Source organism: Sinocyclocheilus anshuiensis, unplaced genomic scaffold (assembly GCF_001515605.1).
Source record: "Sinocyclocheilus anshuiensis isolate Anshui unplaced genomic scaffold, SAMN03320099.WGS_v1.1 scaffold1081, whole genome shotgun sequence".
Taxonomy (NCBI): Eukaryota; Metazoa; Chordata; class Actinopteri; order Cypriniformes; family Cyprinidae; genus Sinocyclocheilus; species Sinocyclocheilus anshuiensis.
Window position 1 is genome coordinate 630,643 of NW_015555831.1, and position 17,967 is coordinate 648,609.

At 34.4% G+C, this 17,967-nt stretch overlaps 1 protein-coding gene across 1 annotated transcript in view; it reads left to right on the forward strand.

Annotated features, from left to right (window-relative positions):
* Nucleotides 1-284: 284 nt before the first annotated feature.
* Nucleotides 285-17,967, forward strand: part of LOC107675393 (myomesin 1b) — a 40,380-nt gene continuing 22,697 nt past the window's right edge. Inside the window, exons 1-9 of the mRNA XM_016469704.1 lie at nt 285-459; nt 1,376-1,563; nt 8,147-8,281; nt 10,145-10,319; nt 13,838-13,995; nt 14,886-14,978; nt 15,065-15,153; nt 16,605-16,649; nt 16,797-16,820. Coding sequence (XP_016325190.1) covers nt 1,421-1,563; nt 8,147-8,281; nt 10,145-10,319; nt 13,838-13,995; nt 14,886-14,978; nt 15,065-15,153; nt 16,605-16,649; nt 16,797-16,820 — 862 coding nt within the window. The 5' untranslated portion in view covers nt 285-459; nt 1,376-1,420. The remainder of the gene's footprint in view (nt 460-1,375; nt 1,564-8,146; nt 8,282-10,144; nt 10,320-13,837; nt 13,996-14,885; nt 14,979-15,064; nt 15,154-16,604; nt 16,650-16,796; nt 16,821-17,967) is intronic.

Sequence of the window (17,967 nt, forward strand, 5' to 3'; positions counted from 1 at the left end):
ATACTTTCCTATTTTTTAGTTTAAAAGAAGTATGCTAATAGCACACTTGAATAAACGTATTTTTCGTAAGGGATATCATTCACTAAATAAACGCCACTTGGTTAGGCTATTTGTTATGTAATAGCCAAAAACATTCATACTTTTTTTTATACTGTAAATGACACCCATATAAACTAACACCAGTGTATTTAACTCATTATGAGGTACAGAGCGCGCAGTGTAAATGCGCCGATACTCCTGTGCACTACGGCTATATTTAACGGCCCCTGTCGCCATAAAAGGTCGTGAGAGTCGCTTGGACATTCCTGCCATCGCCAATATTATTTTTGTTGTGTGGACAGCAGCTCCCGTTCACAGCGCCGCGCCAGTTTGCGTCTTTGCTTGGATTTGGATCTTGGTTGGGCTCCTGACGCGCTGCTCTGCGGTCCGGCTCTGAGCTGTTTGCAGACCTTTGGCAAGGTGAGATGATCCGCTGCATGGACGCACGAAGCTTGTCAGGTGAAATAGAAGATGTTTTGTGAATCTTGTGGATTATACAATTCATTCTAAACCCGTAGCTATAGGAAAGACTGAGGTTAGCGCTGAACAACAACAACAAAAATAGGATTGAAAATAGATTTACTTAACTTGTCACTTTGCATGGGGTGGCAATGGGAACAGGATGCTTTCTTGATACTGATTTAATATTTAAAAAGCCGTCTGCACAGCAAAGGCCCGTTTAGAATGAAGTACAGACTATTTCCGCGATATTTAAACACCAAAACAATTATGAAACAGCAAAACTGTACATGACAACATGCAAACATAACATCGACCATAGTTTTGGCCAATAGAAAATAATATAATTAATAAACTGTTTTAAATTATACCATAAATGCGTGACAACCTAACATTAAAAATATTGTCCTGAGAATAGTGTAACCTTGCAGTCACTATTTGATTAAAAAGTTCACTGCTGTCATAATACTAGTGTGGTTTTATTGTATTTGCTAGAGCTAGAGCTGCTGATATATATATATATATATATATATATATAATTATAGGCTACTTATATGCATGGTAAAGCTGATGACTAAAAATTCTTTATGGTTCAGAAATTATTTATGAAGGCTGAACTTTGTATATATATATTTTAAGTTCACTTAGATATCAAAGTCAGATTGTATTGCCGTAAAAAAAAAAATCTACAAAAACAAACAAACAGAGTTTTTTTTATTAAACAATGTTAATGGAATTCCAAAATAAAAATGCACCAAATATTTTCACAGACTAATTTGAAAAATTGACTGTGATGTTAAAGCACTGATAAATCTTGCCTGTGAAATTATTACTGACAAATCACTGGGTGTAATACGCATATTTAATGTGTTGATAGAAAGTTTTGAATCTTCTGACTAAAAGAGCTTGAGAACTGAAGACAATGTCAGGATCGATACCGTTCTACCAGAAGCACCACCGCCATTATGATCGCGGCTACCGTAGCCGAGAGACAGAGTCTGCTATCAGCCAATACCAGCAGAGCTCTAATACTTACTCTTCACATAGCAGCAAAAGCACCAAGGGGTAAGAGAGCATGGAGAGGTCCATCACATCAACAGTAAATCCTTCCCAGTCCCATAACCTGAACCCATTCCAGCAGCCAGCTCTTCCTGATGCCTTATAATACACTTATCCTTCACCCAAACACAAAAATGACCCACTACTGTTGTCCCTCTTGTTTTGTCTAATCTGTATTTCAACCAAAACCATCCTTAAAACATGCAGTTTATATGTGTTTTCTGCATGCAGTGTGCTTGTTGTTGACACTGTTGACAGATCACACTCACCTTCATGATATATGGGTTTGGTATACTGGCTTTACCTTTGGTATATTGGTGTTTTGTTTTGTTTTTTTTGTTTTTTTACAGAATATTGTCATTGGAGTTGGGGGAAAAAAATCGCAATATAGAGGACTTTTGGTTGAGTTTTAATGACTGACAGTCAGACATTTACAGTATTTACCACTTAAGTTTGGTTCCTAGAGTGCTTCTTGAATCAAAACTTGCTGTGAATCTTTTTAGGCCTTTCTGTGGTTTGGATTTGTGCCTGTATTTTGTTTGATGTACTCCCTCTGGTCACGTGACTGTTGGCTCGTTTTTGTCCCGGCAGTTGCTTACTGGGTCACTCCGAATGTCAGAGCGTAAGTTGTGTGTCTTGTAATGGGACTAATGTAACTGCAGCCTCAAGAATCTTACAACAACTTGCACAAATTGAAATCTTGCAAGGCTCAGTCATGATTTAATTAGTTTCTTCAACACTTGGTTTCATGTCGTAATATAAATAGCATTCATAACATAACTCGCCACTTCATTTGGTGTTCTTGATGTCATGGTGTATTTATAGTGTGTACAGAAGGAGATGTTGTTATGTGTGTCACATGCATTATGCATTTACATTTGCACTGTGTGTATGTGTGTGGGATTTAGAGTTAAAGAGAGAGCAGATGCTTAAAGTGTATTTGATTAGATTCTTATAGCACAATGAAAACGGTCTTAATAACATACTCGCAGAGTTCACTTTTTTATCTAGACACAGACACAAGGTGCCAACAGGCTGCCAATGCACAATTTTTATTTAAATACATGAATGTTTTCCACTATATTGTATCAAAAAAATGGTCAATTACTTCCATTCAAAGGATAAAAATAATAGTTGCAAATGAAACTGTCTCCTTTTCAGAGCTGCATAGATGCCCACTATCTTCTCTTCCTATAGTTTTGCAGTCGGATATCCATATTGTTCAGTTAGCCTAAAATTTAGCACCTCCACTTGCAAAGCAGGAACAGAATGAGACATGTAAACAATTTTTGTGAGAGAAATGCAATGTAAAAATATGGCCATCCTGGGTTTTAATATAGTTTCAGAAATTCATTTAGTCTTTTTTTGACAATTGTGCCAAATAAAATAACAAGAAAAGAGTTCATTTAGTTAGTTTAACTGTTCACTGTTCTTTTCTTTCCTCTCTATTCTAGACTGTTATCCTCCAAATCTGACAACTGGTACAATTGGAAAGTTTGTACATTAGCAAAACTTATCAAACTGCTTCTTGAGATGAATAGCTTGTTATATTTCTCATTTTTAAGTCACTTTGGATAAAAGTGCACACAGAATGAATAAATAGAAATGTAAGACAGGTTGTGTTGTGTTATTGAGCACTTGTTTTCCAAATCCATCCAATTCCAAAGTTAGGGTGACTTAACTCCTCTTTTTTTTTTGCCTAAAATGTCCAAGTTTGTCTTTGTTTTCCTTTATTGATGTGCTCTCTACAGTCATTGTACATTATATATACGCATATTTGCATTGCTTTGTCCGTTCTCTGTAGATCCCGCCTTCTCACATGCCACGATTGGTCAGTTATGTAGAATGCCTGCACGCTATTGGTCAAACTACACTCTCAGAAAAAAAGGTACAAAAGTTTTCACTGGGGCGGTACCTTTTCAAAAGGTACACTTTTGTACCTTTTAGGTACTAATATGTAATTTAGGTACTAATATGTACCTTTAAGGTACCATTATGGACTCTTTTGGTACAAAGGTGTGCCTTTTGAAAAGGTACCACCCCAGTGACAACTTTTGTACCTTTTTTTCTGAGAGTGTACTTTTCAGTCATTACCTTTGGCAAGTATGAAAACAATAGGAAAACAAAGAAAAAAACCCCGGACATTTTTGGCAATTTAGAAAAAGAGGGTGTGGATTGCATAACCAGGATACACTCTTCTAAATAAAGGTTCCTAAAGAGAAAAGTTTTCTCAGTGATGCCATAGAAGAACCATTTTTGGTTTATCCAAAGAACCTTTTAGTGAACAGTTCTAAAAAGAACCATTTTTCTTAGTGTAAAGAACATCTGAAAAAATCCAAAGAATCTTTTTTCCACCGTAAAGAACCTTTTGTGGAATGGAAAGATTCCATGGATGTTTAAGATTCTTCATGGAACCATCAATGCCAATAAAGAACTTTTATTTTTAAGAGTGTACAGACAGATCTGTTGTTTGGCTGTTATCATTTTGTGGACAAATGCTCTGAATGCTAAACACAGACCTTGTTGAAACAGTTGTTTTTAGCCTGAACAGATCCCGCTTTTATGAGCTGCTGTGCTGTACAGGATTAAAGCAGGATATGAAGTGTCACAGGATGGCAGGTTGGCTCACAGGCTTCAGTTTCTGTGCCATTAATCATGTTATCCAATGATACACATGCTCCCAATTGTCTTGCTAAATGTGGCAAACTGAAAGTTTTTCCATGCTAGGGGGATACAGTTTTTGTCCAATCCCGGTCTTAGTTTTGGATCACTTTAACGGTCCTAAGTGCCCCCCAGCCTCTCTCTCCTGAACTCTTGAATGTCTGTTTATACACACACTTGTGAGAGGCCTGGAGAAGATAGTGATATGTGAAGGATATATGAAGGGTGTATGTCATCTAAAGGCATGAGTGTAATGACGGACCAGAAGCAGAGGAATCAGGATGCAAACACACACACACACACACACACACACACACACACACACACACACACACAGCAAAGCAGGAACAGAATGAGACATGTAAACAATTTTTGTGAGAGAAATGCAATGTAAAAATATGGCCATCCTGGGTTTTAATATAGTTTCAGAAATTCATTTAGTCTTTTTTTGACAATTGTGCCAAATAAAATAACAAGAAAAGAGTTAATTTAGTTAGTTTAACTGTTCACTGTTCTTTTCTTTCCTCTCTATTCTAGACTGTTTTCCTCCAAATCTGACAACTGGTACAATTGGAAAGTTTGTACATTAGCAAAACTTATCAAACTGCTTCTTGAGATGAATAGCTTGTTATATTTCTCATTTTTAAGTCACTTTGGATAAAAGTGCACACAGAATGAATAAATAGAAATGTAAGACAGGTTGTGTTGTGTTATTGAGCACTTGTTTTCCAAATCCATCCAATTCCAAAGTTAGGGTGACTTAACTCCTCTTTTTTTTTTGCCTAAAATGTCCAAGTTTGTCTTTGTTTTCCTTTATTGATGTGCTCTCTACAGTCATTGTACATTATATATACGCATATTTGCATTGCTTTGTCCGTTCTCTGTAGATCCCGCCTTCTCACATGCCACGATTGGTCAGTTATGTAGAATGCCTGCACGCTATTGGTCAAACTACACTCTCAGAAAAAAAGGTACAAAAGTTTTCACTGGGGCGGTACCTTTTCAAAAGGTACACTTTTGTACCTTTTAGGTACTAATATGTAATTTAGGTACTAATATGTACCTTTAAGGTACCATTATGGACTCTTTTGGTACAAAGGTGTGCCTTTTGAAAAGGTACCACCCCAGTGACAACTTTTGTACCTTTTTTTCTGAGAGTGTACTTTTCAGTCATTACCTTTGGCAAGTATGAAAACAATAGGAAAACAAAGAAAAAAACCCCGGACATTTTTGGCAATTTAGAAAAAGAGGGTGTGGATTGCATAACCAGGATACACTCTTCTAAATAAAGGTTCCTAAAGAGAAAAGTTTTCTCAGTGATGCCATAGAAGAACCATTTTTGGTTTATCCAAAGAACCTTTTAGTGAACAGTTCTAAAAAGAACCATTTTTCTTAGTGTAAAGAACATCTGAAAAAATCCAAAGAATCTTTTTTCCACCGTAAAGAACCTTTTGTGGAATGGAAAGATTCCATGGATGTTTAAGATTCTTCATGGAACCATCAATGCCAATAAAGAACTTTTATTTTTAAGAGTGTACAGACAGATCTGTTGTTTGGCTGTTATCATTTTGTGGACAAATGCTCTGAATGCTAAACACAGACCTTGTTGAAACAGTTGTTTTTAGCCTGAACAGATCCCGCTTTTATGAGCTGCTGTGCTGTACAGGATTAAAGCAGGATATGAAGTGTCACAGGATGGCAGGTTGGCTCACAGGCTTCAGTTTCTGTGCCATTAATCATGTTATCCAATGATACACATGCTCCCAATTGTCTTGCTAAATGTGGCAAACTGAAAGTTTTTCCATGCTAGGGGGATACAGTTTTTGTCCAATCCCGGTCTTAGTTTTGGATCACTTTAACGGTCCTAAGTGCCCCCCAGCCTCTCTCTCCTGAACTCTTGAATGTCTGTTTATACACACACTTGTGAGAGGCCTGGAGAAGATAGTGATATGTGAAGGATATATGAAGGGTGTATGTCATCTAAAGGCATGAGTGTAATGACGGACCAGAAGCAGAGGAATCAGGATGCAAACACACACACACACACACACACACACACACACACACACACACACACACACTATATAAATCCGGACCAGAAGCAGAGGAATCAGGATGCAAACACACACACACACACACACACACACACACACACACACACACACACACACTATGTAAATCCGAGCAGTATAAACCAAAGAGTAAGTGGGATGGTAATACACACAAAGGAGCAGGGAAACAGGGCTCAGATTTACAGTCTTATGGAAAACAAGACTTGACGGACAGCTGAGGATAACGCAGTGTTTAAATATAAATGAATAAATGAACAAATGAGCTGACTGGAGCGAGTCAGTACTCAGGTGATTTGGTCCTCTGGTGGTGAGCGTCAGGTATTGCTTTGGGTGTTGCACTGGATTTTTTCGCTTATGAACACTGATTTGTGTTTGCTATTACTCAGAAAAGAATACACGCAGGTCAGAAATGAAGCTTTCAGTTTCATTTAGTGGATACCTTTACCCATTCCAACTTACAAATGACGTATACTATAACACAACAAATTCAACCTATTTAATATCATGCTTGCCATATTGAGTCAAGTTCTGCCTTAAATTTATTTTCACATTGAATATAATGCTGAATATCTATTAACTCTTGTGAGAAAGAAGTACACTCTAGGATACTTTTAAAAACAGTACTTATTACAGAAATAATATATTTTAAAAGAATATACTTAAGTATGAACTCAGTGTAATGCTTTTGGAGACTTAGTTGCATGTTAATTAAATTAAATTAATATGTATTATAGCTAAAATTTAGATTAGATGCAATTAGCTGAACTTTAGAGTGCTTTTTTTGACCCACTTAAGTAGGACTTAATAGCATCTCTCTATGCAATTTCATTATTACTTCTATTGTCTTTGAAATAATTAAAAGTGCATTGCCGAAAATACTGACAAGCATTTATGGTCAATTAAAATATATTTTAATGCCATTTCTATTGAAACTTGTATGTCATGTATTTAAATATATTTGTAGTTACACATTTGTAATGATCAAATTGTAATTTAGTACAATTAATATATATATTAACTTTAAATGTAATATTAATCATCAAGTACGTGTGCTTTATGTTAGTCAACATATCAAAATATGTATTTATTTAAAGCACAGCAAAAGATTATAAAAACATGATGTTTATTAAATGTAATGATTAAATGTACTTGAAGTAAATTTTTATTTGACATTATTACAAAGGCCCTTTAAAAAAAAAAAGTGTACTTAAGAAACAAAGTCATGAAAGTGTCTCTCTTTAAGTCACTTAAGTGGCCTTTTATTTTATTATATTATCTGCAAGTAGAGTTTTAAAAATATATACTTCTAAAATTGGACATACGCTATTTGTGTGAATTTAAAGCAATTAAGTGCACTTAAGGATTGAATATCCAGTAACTATATCCTGAAATATGCTGGTTTTTTTTTTTGTTTGTTTTTTATCTGTTTAGTAAGGAGTAGAAAAAAAGAAAATAAATTCCTCAAATGTTTTTTTAGTTTTTTTTTTTTTTTTGGAGATTGGGCCACTAAAAAGCATCCCATTGAAAGACAGTGAATGTGAAAGTTTATAGATAGATGTAAGAGTGTGTATATAGGAGGTTGTAGATCCAGTGCCTTGAACCTGATGCAAGGTTCTACTACTCCATACCTTTGAGCACTGAGGAAGCTTTTATTGGTGATTTGTTGTAATGCAGGACCACTGAGGTGATTAACCTCCTTCCCACTCACTCCCTTAACTATCTGCAATCTTAGACGTTTTTCAACCTAACATCTTTTCTTCATGACTCCACACCCCTTCTAAAACTCATAATAGCGTGTGAACTAAGTGCTGGATACTCACACGTGTGTATATGTTGCAATTTCTGCACCATTGCAGCATCAGAGCTGCCACATACACAGCTCTAGATGAGGGTGGGCTGAGCCCTCTGCCCAAGAGAGCCAAACCAACCTATCTGGCCATGGACAAGGAGAACCAGATCATCGGTTATGTGGTGCCCATCTTCAGGGGCAGGTAAAGAAACAATCTGGGTTTTGTTAGTGTTGGAACAAACACATGAAGCTGTTCCATACGTCATGTTTTCTATTGTTAGCATGTGTTTGGTATTAGCAAGCACTTCAATAATATCCTATTTATAGCCCTATACACTTACAATGAAAAAAAAAAGTATCCACATACTGTATCATATTACAGTCAGATCCCATTGAAGAAACGGTTTAGCATTGTTCTTTAACTGTTGTGAAAAGAAGTACACTTTAGCATACTTTTAAAAAGTACTGAAATAATATTCTGTAAAAGAACATACTTAAGTGCAAACTGAATGTAATGTTTTCAGACACTTAACTGCATGTTAGTAGCTGCAATTAAATGAAAATTTATTATATTTTAAATTTATATTAAATGAAATTAGTTGAACTTTACAGTGTCTTTTGACCCACTTAAGTACATGTAATTTAATAATTACTTCTATTGTATTTAAAATATGGTTAAAGTGCTGCCGAATGCACTGACAAGCATTTATGGAAACTAAAATATACTTTAATGTCATTTCTATTGAAACCTGTATGTCATGTATTTAAATATATTTGTAATTACACATCTGTAATGATGAAGTTGCAATTTAGTACAATATATTAACTTTAGATGTAATATCGAATAACAGACTACTGTTAAAATTATATGTTCTTTAATATATCTGTCAACACTTCAAATAAGTGCACTTATTTAAAACATGATAAAAGATGATTAAAACATTGATTTAACAATAATTTGACATTATTACAAAGTGCACTTTTTAAAAGTGTACTTAAGTGTGTCTAGAAATATAAATTCTGACGTGCTTTAGTATGTTAGTCAACACATCAAAATAAGTGTACTGTTAAGAACAACAAAAGATTACTAAAACATGATGTAAAATGCACATTAAGATCAAACTTAATTTTGATGCCATTACTTTATTAAAAGTGTACTTAAGTGTGTTAAGAAACAGTCATGAAAGTGTCTCTCTTTAAGTCACTTAAGAGGCCTTTTATTCCATTAACATGATATTATCTGCAACTACTAAAGTATATATATATTTTTTTAAATATACTTTTAAGATTTTAAGTACACTACAAGTGCACATTCAATACAATTAAGTGTACTTCTGTTTTTACAAGGGATAGCCTTTGACGGAACCTATAATTTAACATTGAGAAGAAACATTCAGCCCTCTCAGGAATATAGCCAGAATGGCTCTTGGTAAGAAAATTTGCTGCAATTAACCTTTATATTAAAGAGATTGTTCACCTAAAAAAAAAGTGAAAATTCTGTCATCATTTACTCACCCTCATGTTGTTCCAAACCTGTATGACTTTCATTCTTCTGTTGAATGCAAAAGAAGATATTTTGAAGAATGCTGGTAACCAAATATTTGATGGTAGTCATTTCATGCATCGTCAAATGCACTCGTTCCTGTTGGTGTCGTCAATCTGGCAACCTGTGTGTGCGTCAAGTCTGAGGAGGAGGGGCCGGGTGGAAAAAACCCGCTCCAATACTTTGAATTTGAGTTTCATAAGAGCCAGTATTTTTTTATTTTTTTTCCCAGCAACTGTTTGGTTACCAAAATTCTTCAAAATATCTTCTTTTGTGTTTGAGGGTGAGTAAATGATGACAGAATTGTCATTTTTGAGTTAACTGTCCCTTTAAGGGTGGATGTGAGGTTGCTATAGTAAGGTCTTGGAAGTTTTCTCAAAGAACACAGATGTGATTCAATTTTTTGTTTGTAACTCTTGTGTATATGTATTGTATGTGACGTAATATGTTGTATTATGCTGCACTGCTTTGTTTAAGTCAAGTGGTGTGTGTGAATGTGATGCTACATAATTCCCCCCTCAGTCATGAGTTTGAAAGCGGCCTATCAGACACTGAGGAAGCGCGCGCAAAAGAGAGCGCCGGGTATCTGGCTCGCCGTGACCTCTTCGCTAGAGGCATGGAGTCGGAGCGCATCGAACACAAGTCCCGCAGAACCGTCGTGAGGGAGTCTGCAGAGCGCATCTCGCTTAGCAAGCGGGTCAGTGGAGATCCTAGTCCTGTTCCTAAACACATAACTCACTACTGCTGTTGTGGTTAGAGATTAATTATACATTTCTCTTCAACACTTCTCACTTAAATTTACATTTTAACAACTACAAACTGTTGGACTGAGCTACAACACGGCTCTGACAGCTCTCTTGCTTTATTACCCTTGTGAAAAGAACCACATACATTAAAAGAATACTTAGTATGGAAATAATATACTTTAAAAGATTATACTTAGGTGCAAACTGATTGAAATACTTTACTACCATTAACTGCATTTTATTTGCAATTAAATGCAATTTTTATAGTTGAAATGCAAATTAAATGGAAACAGCTGAATTTTAGAGTACGTTTTTGACCCACATACATAGGACTTAAGTACATCTTTATATGAACAAGCATTTATGGTAAATAAATTATACTTTAATGTATTTTCTATTGAAACTTGTATGTCATGTATTTAAATATATTTGTAATTACACATTTGTAAGTTGCAATGTAGTGCATACAAATATTAACTTTAAATGTAATATTGAATAACACTACAGTTAAAATTATAATCAAGCACTTTACATGTGCTTTAGTATTTTAGTCAACACATCAAAATAAGTGTACCAACTTTAAAGCAAGACAAAAGATTAAAACTGATTTAAAGTAAAGCTTTCAATTTGACATTATTACAAAGTGCACTTTTTAAAAGTGTACTTAAGTGTGTTTAGAAACAGTCATAAAAGTGTCCCTCTTTAAGTCACTTAAGTGGCATTTTATTTCATCAATATTATATTATCTGTAAATACATTTTTAAAAATATATATAGTTTTAAGATTTGAAGTATACTTCAAGTGCACATTCAGTACAATTAAGTGCCCTCTTTCACAAGTGTAGAAAAGCATCACTATTTGAACAATCTCCTAACCCTGTGTACTAAACTTAAGCACATAACTCAGTGGACTTCAATGGTAACTCAGATTGTACATCTGATGGGCAAAACAGTCATAATCTGACGAAACAGTCAAAAAACATCCCATACAGACATAAATTGACACTCATTCTATTCAGAAAATGAAGATAATTTTTAGTAGTGCTGCAACAATTGATGATTTAACATTTTATAACTACAAACTCATACATTTGCTAACTGATTTTGCCCATGTTACTTAACACGAAGGTAAAATTACACATTCAGTGAATAGGTGGGAATTTTATTGTTTGAACTAATTTATTGTTCGAAGATGAGATTTTTATTGTTTGAACTGATTTATTGTTCGAAGATGAGAATTTTATTGTTTTGAACTAATTGTGCAACAGGAGATGCATTTGGGTTTGCTTTGATTGCAGGGTTTGAAGAACTCTATTAAACTCAAGCATACTGTATGTTCCCTATTTTTAGATAGAAAAAGAGCAAGAAAGTATCACGACACAAACTTTATTTAGTTCTGATCCTGGTGCCAACCAATCGTGCCACCGTGGTGCTGGATTTCAAGGGTTGTAATGTTTTATGTGGTTGTGTGGTGTGTGTTAATCTGTGGTGTGTGTTAAAGTGACTATGAAACTACTGTTGTCGACAAGTGATGTGCTGATCGCTGAGGGAATCCTCAAGGAGGTTATATTTACACTGACATGACTGGACAAATAAAACCAATGACTTGTAAGAAGGCACTTGATCCTGATTAATGTTGTGTTGAACAGATTGAGTCTTAAAGGTGCTGTATGTAGGATTGACACCGAGTGGTTGAACTAGGTATTGCAGTCCAAATTCAAAATATTGGAGAGGGTTTTTTTAATAAATATTGGAGACGGCCCCTCCTCCTCAGACTTGACGCACACGCAGGTTGCCAGATTGAGACACCACCAGGAACGAGCGCATTTGACGATGCATGAAATGAAATACGCGGTGTTTTCCTCCAACTGGCAACCCGGGGTGCCGAAATACAATTGCATAAACTGGCAGTGGGCGGGTTTCACAAACCAAAACAGAGACTGACATTCCGGCCCGGAACGCACATTTTCAAAGGAGAATAACTGACTGTAGCATTGTTTTTCAGATAAACAAGTATGTTAACTTAGCATGTTTCTTAAATATCTGCAAACATATTATAGTATTTGTATGCATTAGAAGAGTCAAAAACTTACGTGCAGCTCCTTTAATGAACACATTATGAATGCTCAACACATTTTGTACAGCTATTTTGTGAATCTGTTATAATGGGAGAAGTCACATTCATGTTTACCATGCATTACTGTAATTCCTCTGGGTGGATTTTCTCTTTGTAAATCATCTTTTGGCAAATCACCTTAACATCCCTTGTCAAAAAGAAGTTCACTTAAATGTGCACTTGTAGTCTTTAAAATATATATAAAAAATTTTAATTGCAGATAATATTAATGAAATAAAGGTCACTTAAGTGACCTTCATAACTGTTTCATAAGAGACATTTTCATAACTGTTTCTTACCACACTTAAGTTCACCTTTAAAAAGTGCACACTGTAAAATTAAACAATTTACTTTAAAATACATTTTAAATAATTATGCTTTAAAAATCTTTTGTCATGTTTTAAAGTACACTTATTTTGATGTGTTGACCAACATACTAAAGCACATGGAAAGTATTTGATTATAATTTTAATTTGTTAAAATTTTAAATTGTTCAAATTATATTTTAAAATATAAAAATATATCTTAAATGTACTATATGGCAACTGAATCATTACAAATGTATAATTACAATAGTTCCAATAGAAATGACATTATTGAATTGATTGAAAATGATTGAAATGACATCAGTCCTTGACAGTACATTCAGCAGTACTTTAACCATACTTGAAAGCAATAAAAGAAATTAGAAATATATAAAAGAAATTTTTATATAATTACATATAAAAATGTACTTAAGTCCTACTTAAGTGGGTCATGAAAAGCACTCTTTAGTTCAGCTAACTGCAGTTAATATAAATTTAACCTATAATACATTTTCATTTAATTGCAATTAACATGCTTTTAAGTGTCTAAAAACATTACACTCACTTCACACTTAAGTATATTCTTTTAAAGTATAGAATTTCCGTAATAAATGCTCTTTTTAGTGTGCACTTCTTTTTCACAAGGGATAATTATGACAGAAGCAGAAATATTTAATTTGCACAAACAAGGTTAGTAATAATTCTATCTAATCTCACGTAACATGTACAATGATTGATTCTTGTGGTTATATTTTCAGAAGAGTGTATTTTAATGTTTATTCCATTGCAGTGCCTCGCATTTTAGATTTCCGTTGTAAACAAATGACTGTATACAGTTTTTTGTTGTTGTTTTTACAAATCAATGGATTGGTCGAAATATTCTCAGCTTAACTTGAATGCAGAACATTCCTTTGGGAAGTTTGCATCTTGACATAGTAATGCGTTTGGTCATAAATGCATTACATTTTTTAAAGCATGCTCGTAATGCATTTATGACCAAAAAACATTGCCACTTTCTAAACACTATATGAATGGCTGCATGTCCTCAGATCCATGAGAACGAAGAGTACCATAAGCGTCTGAACGAGGACAGCCTGATGCACACGCCCGAGTTTGTGATCAAGCCACGATCCCACACTGTTTGGGAGAAACAGTGTGTGCGGCTGCACTGTACCATCTCAGGATGGCCTGAACCACGCGTCGTGTGGTGAGTTCACACGCACAAACACACATGCTTACAGATGTATGATGGTTGCATTACATCAAGATTATAATGTGATAAGCAGTGTTATTTTAGTATGACTGAGACACTATTATATTTATTATTATATTTTTTCTGAATATTTTCTGTTTTATTTTTACATAATGTGTTTTTGTCATTTTCATACATTGGTTTTGTGATTTTTATTGTCCATGTAGTTTTTATACAATTTTTTTTAGTACATAAAATTAAACTGAATTAAAAAGTTGAAATAAAAAAATTTAGTTTTATATATTTTATTCAAGTTAAAGTTTATTTTATTTCAAGTAATGACATTTTTTTAGTTTTAGTTAACTATAATAACGTGGGACAAACCCCCTGTCTTCTCCTTTTGTACTTCATTTACTGCTGAATGAAATCAAAACTGACTGATTCAGGGGGCGTTTTCAACTAAAAACAGAAAACTTTTTGTGTTTTTTGGCCGTTCATTTACATGACATTTCAGGGGCCTGAAGACCTTTGAAAACGGGTTTCAAAGTCTACGTTTTTGAAAATAAAACCATTATCCCCTCCATGTAAACTACAAAAAAACGCAAATTTGTGAAACAGTGACATCAAGCGCATACATATTACGTGTTCTTTACGAAGTAACATCGCCAACTACTGGCCTAGCATGCATAATGCAGCATTTCTAGTCGTTTTTACGTGCCATTTCTTTGCAATATTTGTGAAATGCACTAGCAATTTCTGAGTGAGCAATATTTTTTTTCAGTGCATTTGGATTTGGATTGAGATGCTCTGGAGGATGAACTTGGCCTTCAGCCTCTACTTTTCAGTCAAAAAGCTCTGATGCACTACATTATCCCATAGTATTTCAATCCGTTCTTCTCTCTTAGGTACAAGAACAATGTTAGCATTGATCCAATGGCTAAGCCAGGGAAGTACAAAGTGGAGAGCAGCTACAGCGTCCACGCCCTGGAGATTAACAAGTGAGAGCACATGGATTTCTTCCTCTTGAAGCAATTACAGTGATATGCAGTGGTCATGTGTGCAACATGTCTGTCTGTAATTCCAGGTGTGACTTCGATGACACTGCACAGTATCGTGTGTCAGCCATGAACAGCAAGGGCGAGACCTCTGCTTTTGCTTCTGTTGTCGTCAAAAGTAGGTTTGAAATGAATCATCCTAAAATCTTCCTAATGAGAACATTAACAGCCATAGCAGCAACACTACCGGTCAAAACGTCTGGAATACATGTTTTTGAAAGAAGTTTCTTCTGCTCAACAAGGCTGCATTTATTTGCCCCAAAATACAGTAAAAACAGTAATATTGTGAAATATTATTACAATTTAAAAATAAATGATTTCTATGTGAATATATTGTAAAATGTAATTTATTCCTGTGATGCGCAGCTGAATTTTCAGCATCATTACTCCAGTCTTCAGTGTCACATGATCTTCAGAAATGTTGAAAACATCTGTGCTGCTTCATATTTTTGTGGAAACCATGAAAAGTAACGTTATTTTTAAAACAAAGAAATTAATACTTTAATTCAGTAAAAATGCATTAAATTGATTAAAAGTGACAGTAAAGACATATATAATGTAAAAAATTAGTTTTCAACATTAATATGAATAAGAACCACTATATCAAATAATTTGAAATATTATTAAAGTGCAAATATTAATTAATACTAACTGAGCAGCAAATCAGCATATTAGAATGATTTCTGAAGATCATTTCACAATATTACTGTTTTTACTGCAATTTTGATTAAATAAATGCAGTGAGTATAAGAGACTTATTTCAAAAACATTAAAAAATAATCGTAATTATTCCAAACTTTTGACCGACAGAGAACATCTAGTGATTGTCAGACTCTGTTCCATGTTTTGTGTGTGTCCTGCTCCCCATGTGCCTTCCCATGCCCTTATTTGGTTAGTTTCCTGTTCCTGTCCTGATTAGTTTAGTTCATTTGTCCCAGGTGTTTCCCTTGATGTTTCATTGCTCCCAGGTGTGTCTCGTCATCCCCTCCTCCTGTGTGTGTATAAAAAGTGTTCCCAGTCCCAAGTTCTCTGTCTGCTGTTGAACGTCTTCCTGTGTTCGTTTCCCTTGGTTCCTTGGTGGTAAAGTCCTGTTAAATGTATTCTCCAGCGTCTCCTCGTTCCTCGTGTGTGTGTGCAACGTGACAGTGATCACCTAAACTTTCACAAAAAAGTCCTGAATTGTAGTCTATTAAAAAGTATCAATACAGCATCTAATTAATACGCAGGATTTCAAGACTTCCTGTTGTCTTGAATAGATGTCCTATTAATCTATTTTAGTAATTGTAAGGTTTATTTATTTCTTGGCATCTACATTCTTGTGGTTTTGTATTCATCGCCATTACTTTGACCTGTTAAATATGTGATATATATGAAAAAGTCATGTGACTGAAATGTACCAATAGTAATTTGAATATTGCTGACAATTTCATCACAAGGAATAGTTCAAGCAATTGGTCAAAAAAATGGGTTGTTATGGTTTCAAAAGGATCATAAAAAGAACATTTTTCCAATTATTTGATAAAACAGAAAAACAGAAGGTCTTATCATTATGTGTGATACTTCATTTAGGATTCAAAGGAGAAGTTGATGAGTCTCTGCCATCTCCCAGACTTCGTAAGTATTTCAGAATAAAGCCTGATACTCCTCTTTCACAGTTTCTGTAAATGTGCTTTGCTGAAGTGTGTGCAGCTGTGAGCATGAGGCTAAAGTTTTTCATGTAAGCTGGCTAATGGCTATTTTGTTTCCGATTCGCTGGTGCAGAAAGCAGAAAGTTCGGCTTCGAAGGTAACCTTTGTGAAGGTTTTTCTATAAAGTTCTTTTAATGTTTCAGTCTCGTCTGGTTTCGCTGATCATCTTATATATGCATGATCGTCTCTTCTCATTGTTTTACTCCTCTATCTTTGTTTATTTGATGAAAATATTGTGTATAGATAACATTCAGGGTGGCTTTGACAAGTTACACACAATCTGCTGGATTAGTATCTGGTTTTAAATATTGAATTGCTATTAGTCAAATATTTTTATCCAAATAAAAATTTGTTTCAATCATTCAACATTTAAGCTTACAATTAGGCCACAATTACATTACTTGATAGACTCCGTTTGGACAACAAAAAAGAACTATCAAAGAAATATTAAATGCAACTTTCTATTAATTATCACAGAAAATAATTCCATCACTTCTCATAACAGAAAGCAAACAAAAGCATGTTCACTGTAATGCACTTGCAATGTAAATCTCAACGCAATTGTACCCTTAGACTTCATTAGTGTAAACAGGTTTCTGTTTGTTATTCCTTCAATGCATATTGGCAACGCAGAAATTAAAAAAAAATGTTTTAATAAAATGAAAGGTATTATGGAAGCCCATTTCCACCACAGGATAAGAAAACAAAAAAAATAATTGTGACATTGAGAAAAGAGTTCCAACATATAAATTCAGAATACATTTTTTCTTGCAGTTCCGACTTCTTTCTATGAATTCTATTTTTACGTCTCGCAGTTCTGACTTTTTTCTCTAAATCATGATTTTAAATCTCGCAATTCTGAATTTTTAACTCAGAATTCTAATTTTTACATCTTGCAATTTTACATTTTGCTCCGAATTCAAATTTTTACGCCTTACAATTCACTTTTTTCCTTGCAATTCTGAGAGTCAAAATAGCAAGATATAAACTCATAATTCTGACATTTTTTCTCACGATTCTGACTTTTTTCTCTGAATCATGATTTCAAATCTTGCAATTCTGACTTTTTTTTTTTTTCCTCTGAATTCCGATTTTACGTCTCACAATTCGGATTTTTTTTTCTCTAAATTACGATTTTACGAGCTTCCATGCTGAGGACGTAAGATTTCTTGCATAAAAATTGTTGTTTATTCTTTCCATTTTGTGTGTGTGTGTGTGTGTGTGTGTGTGTGTGTGTGTGTGTG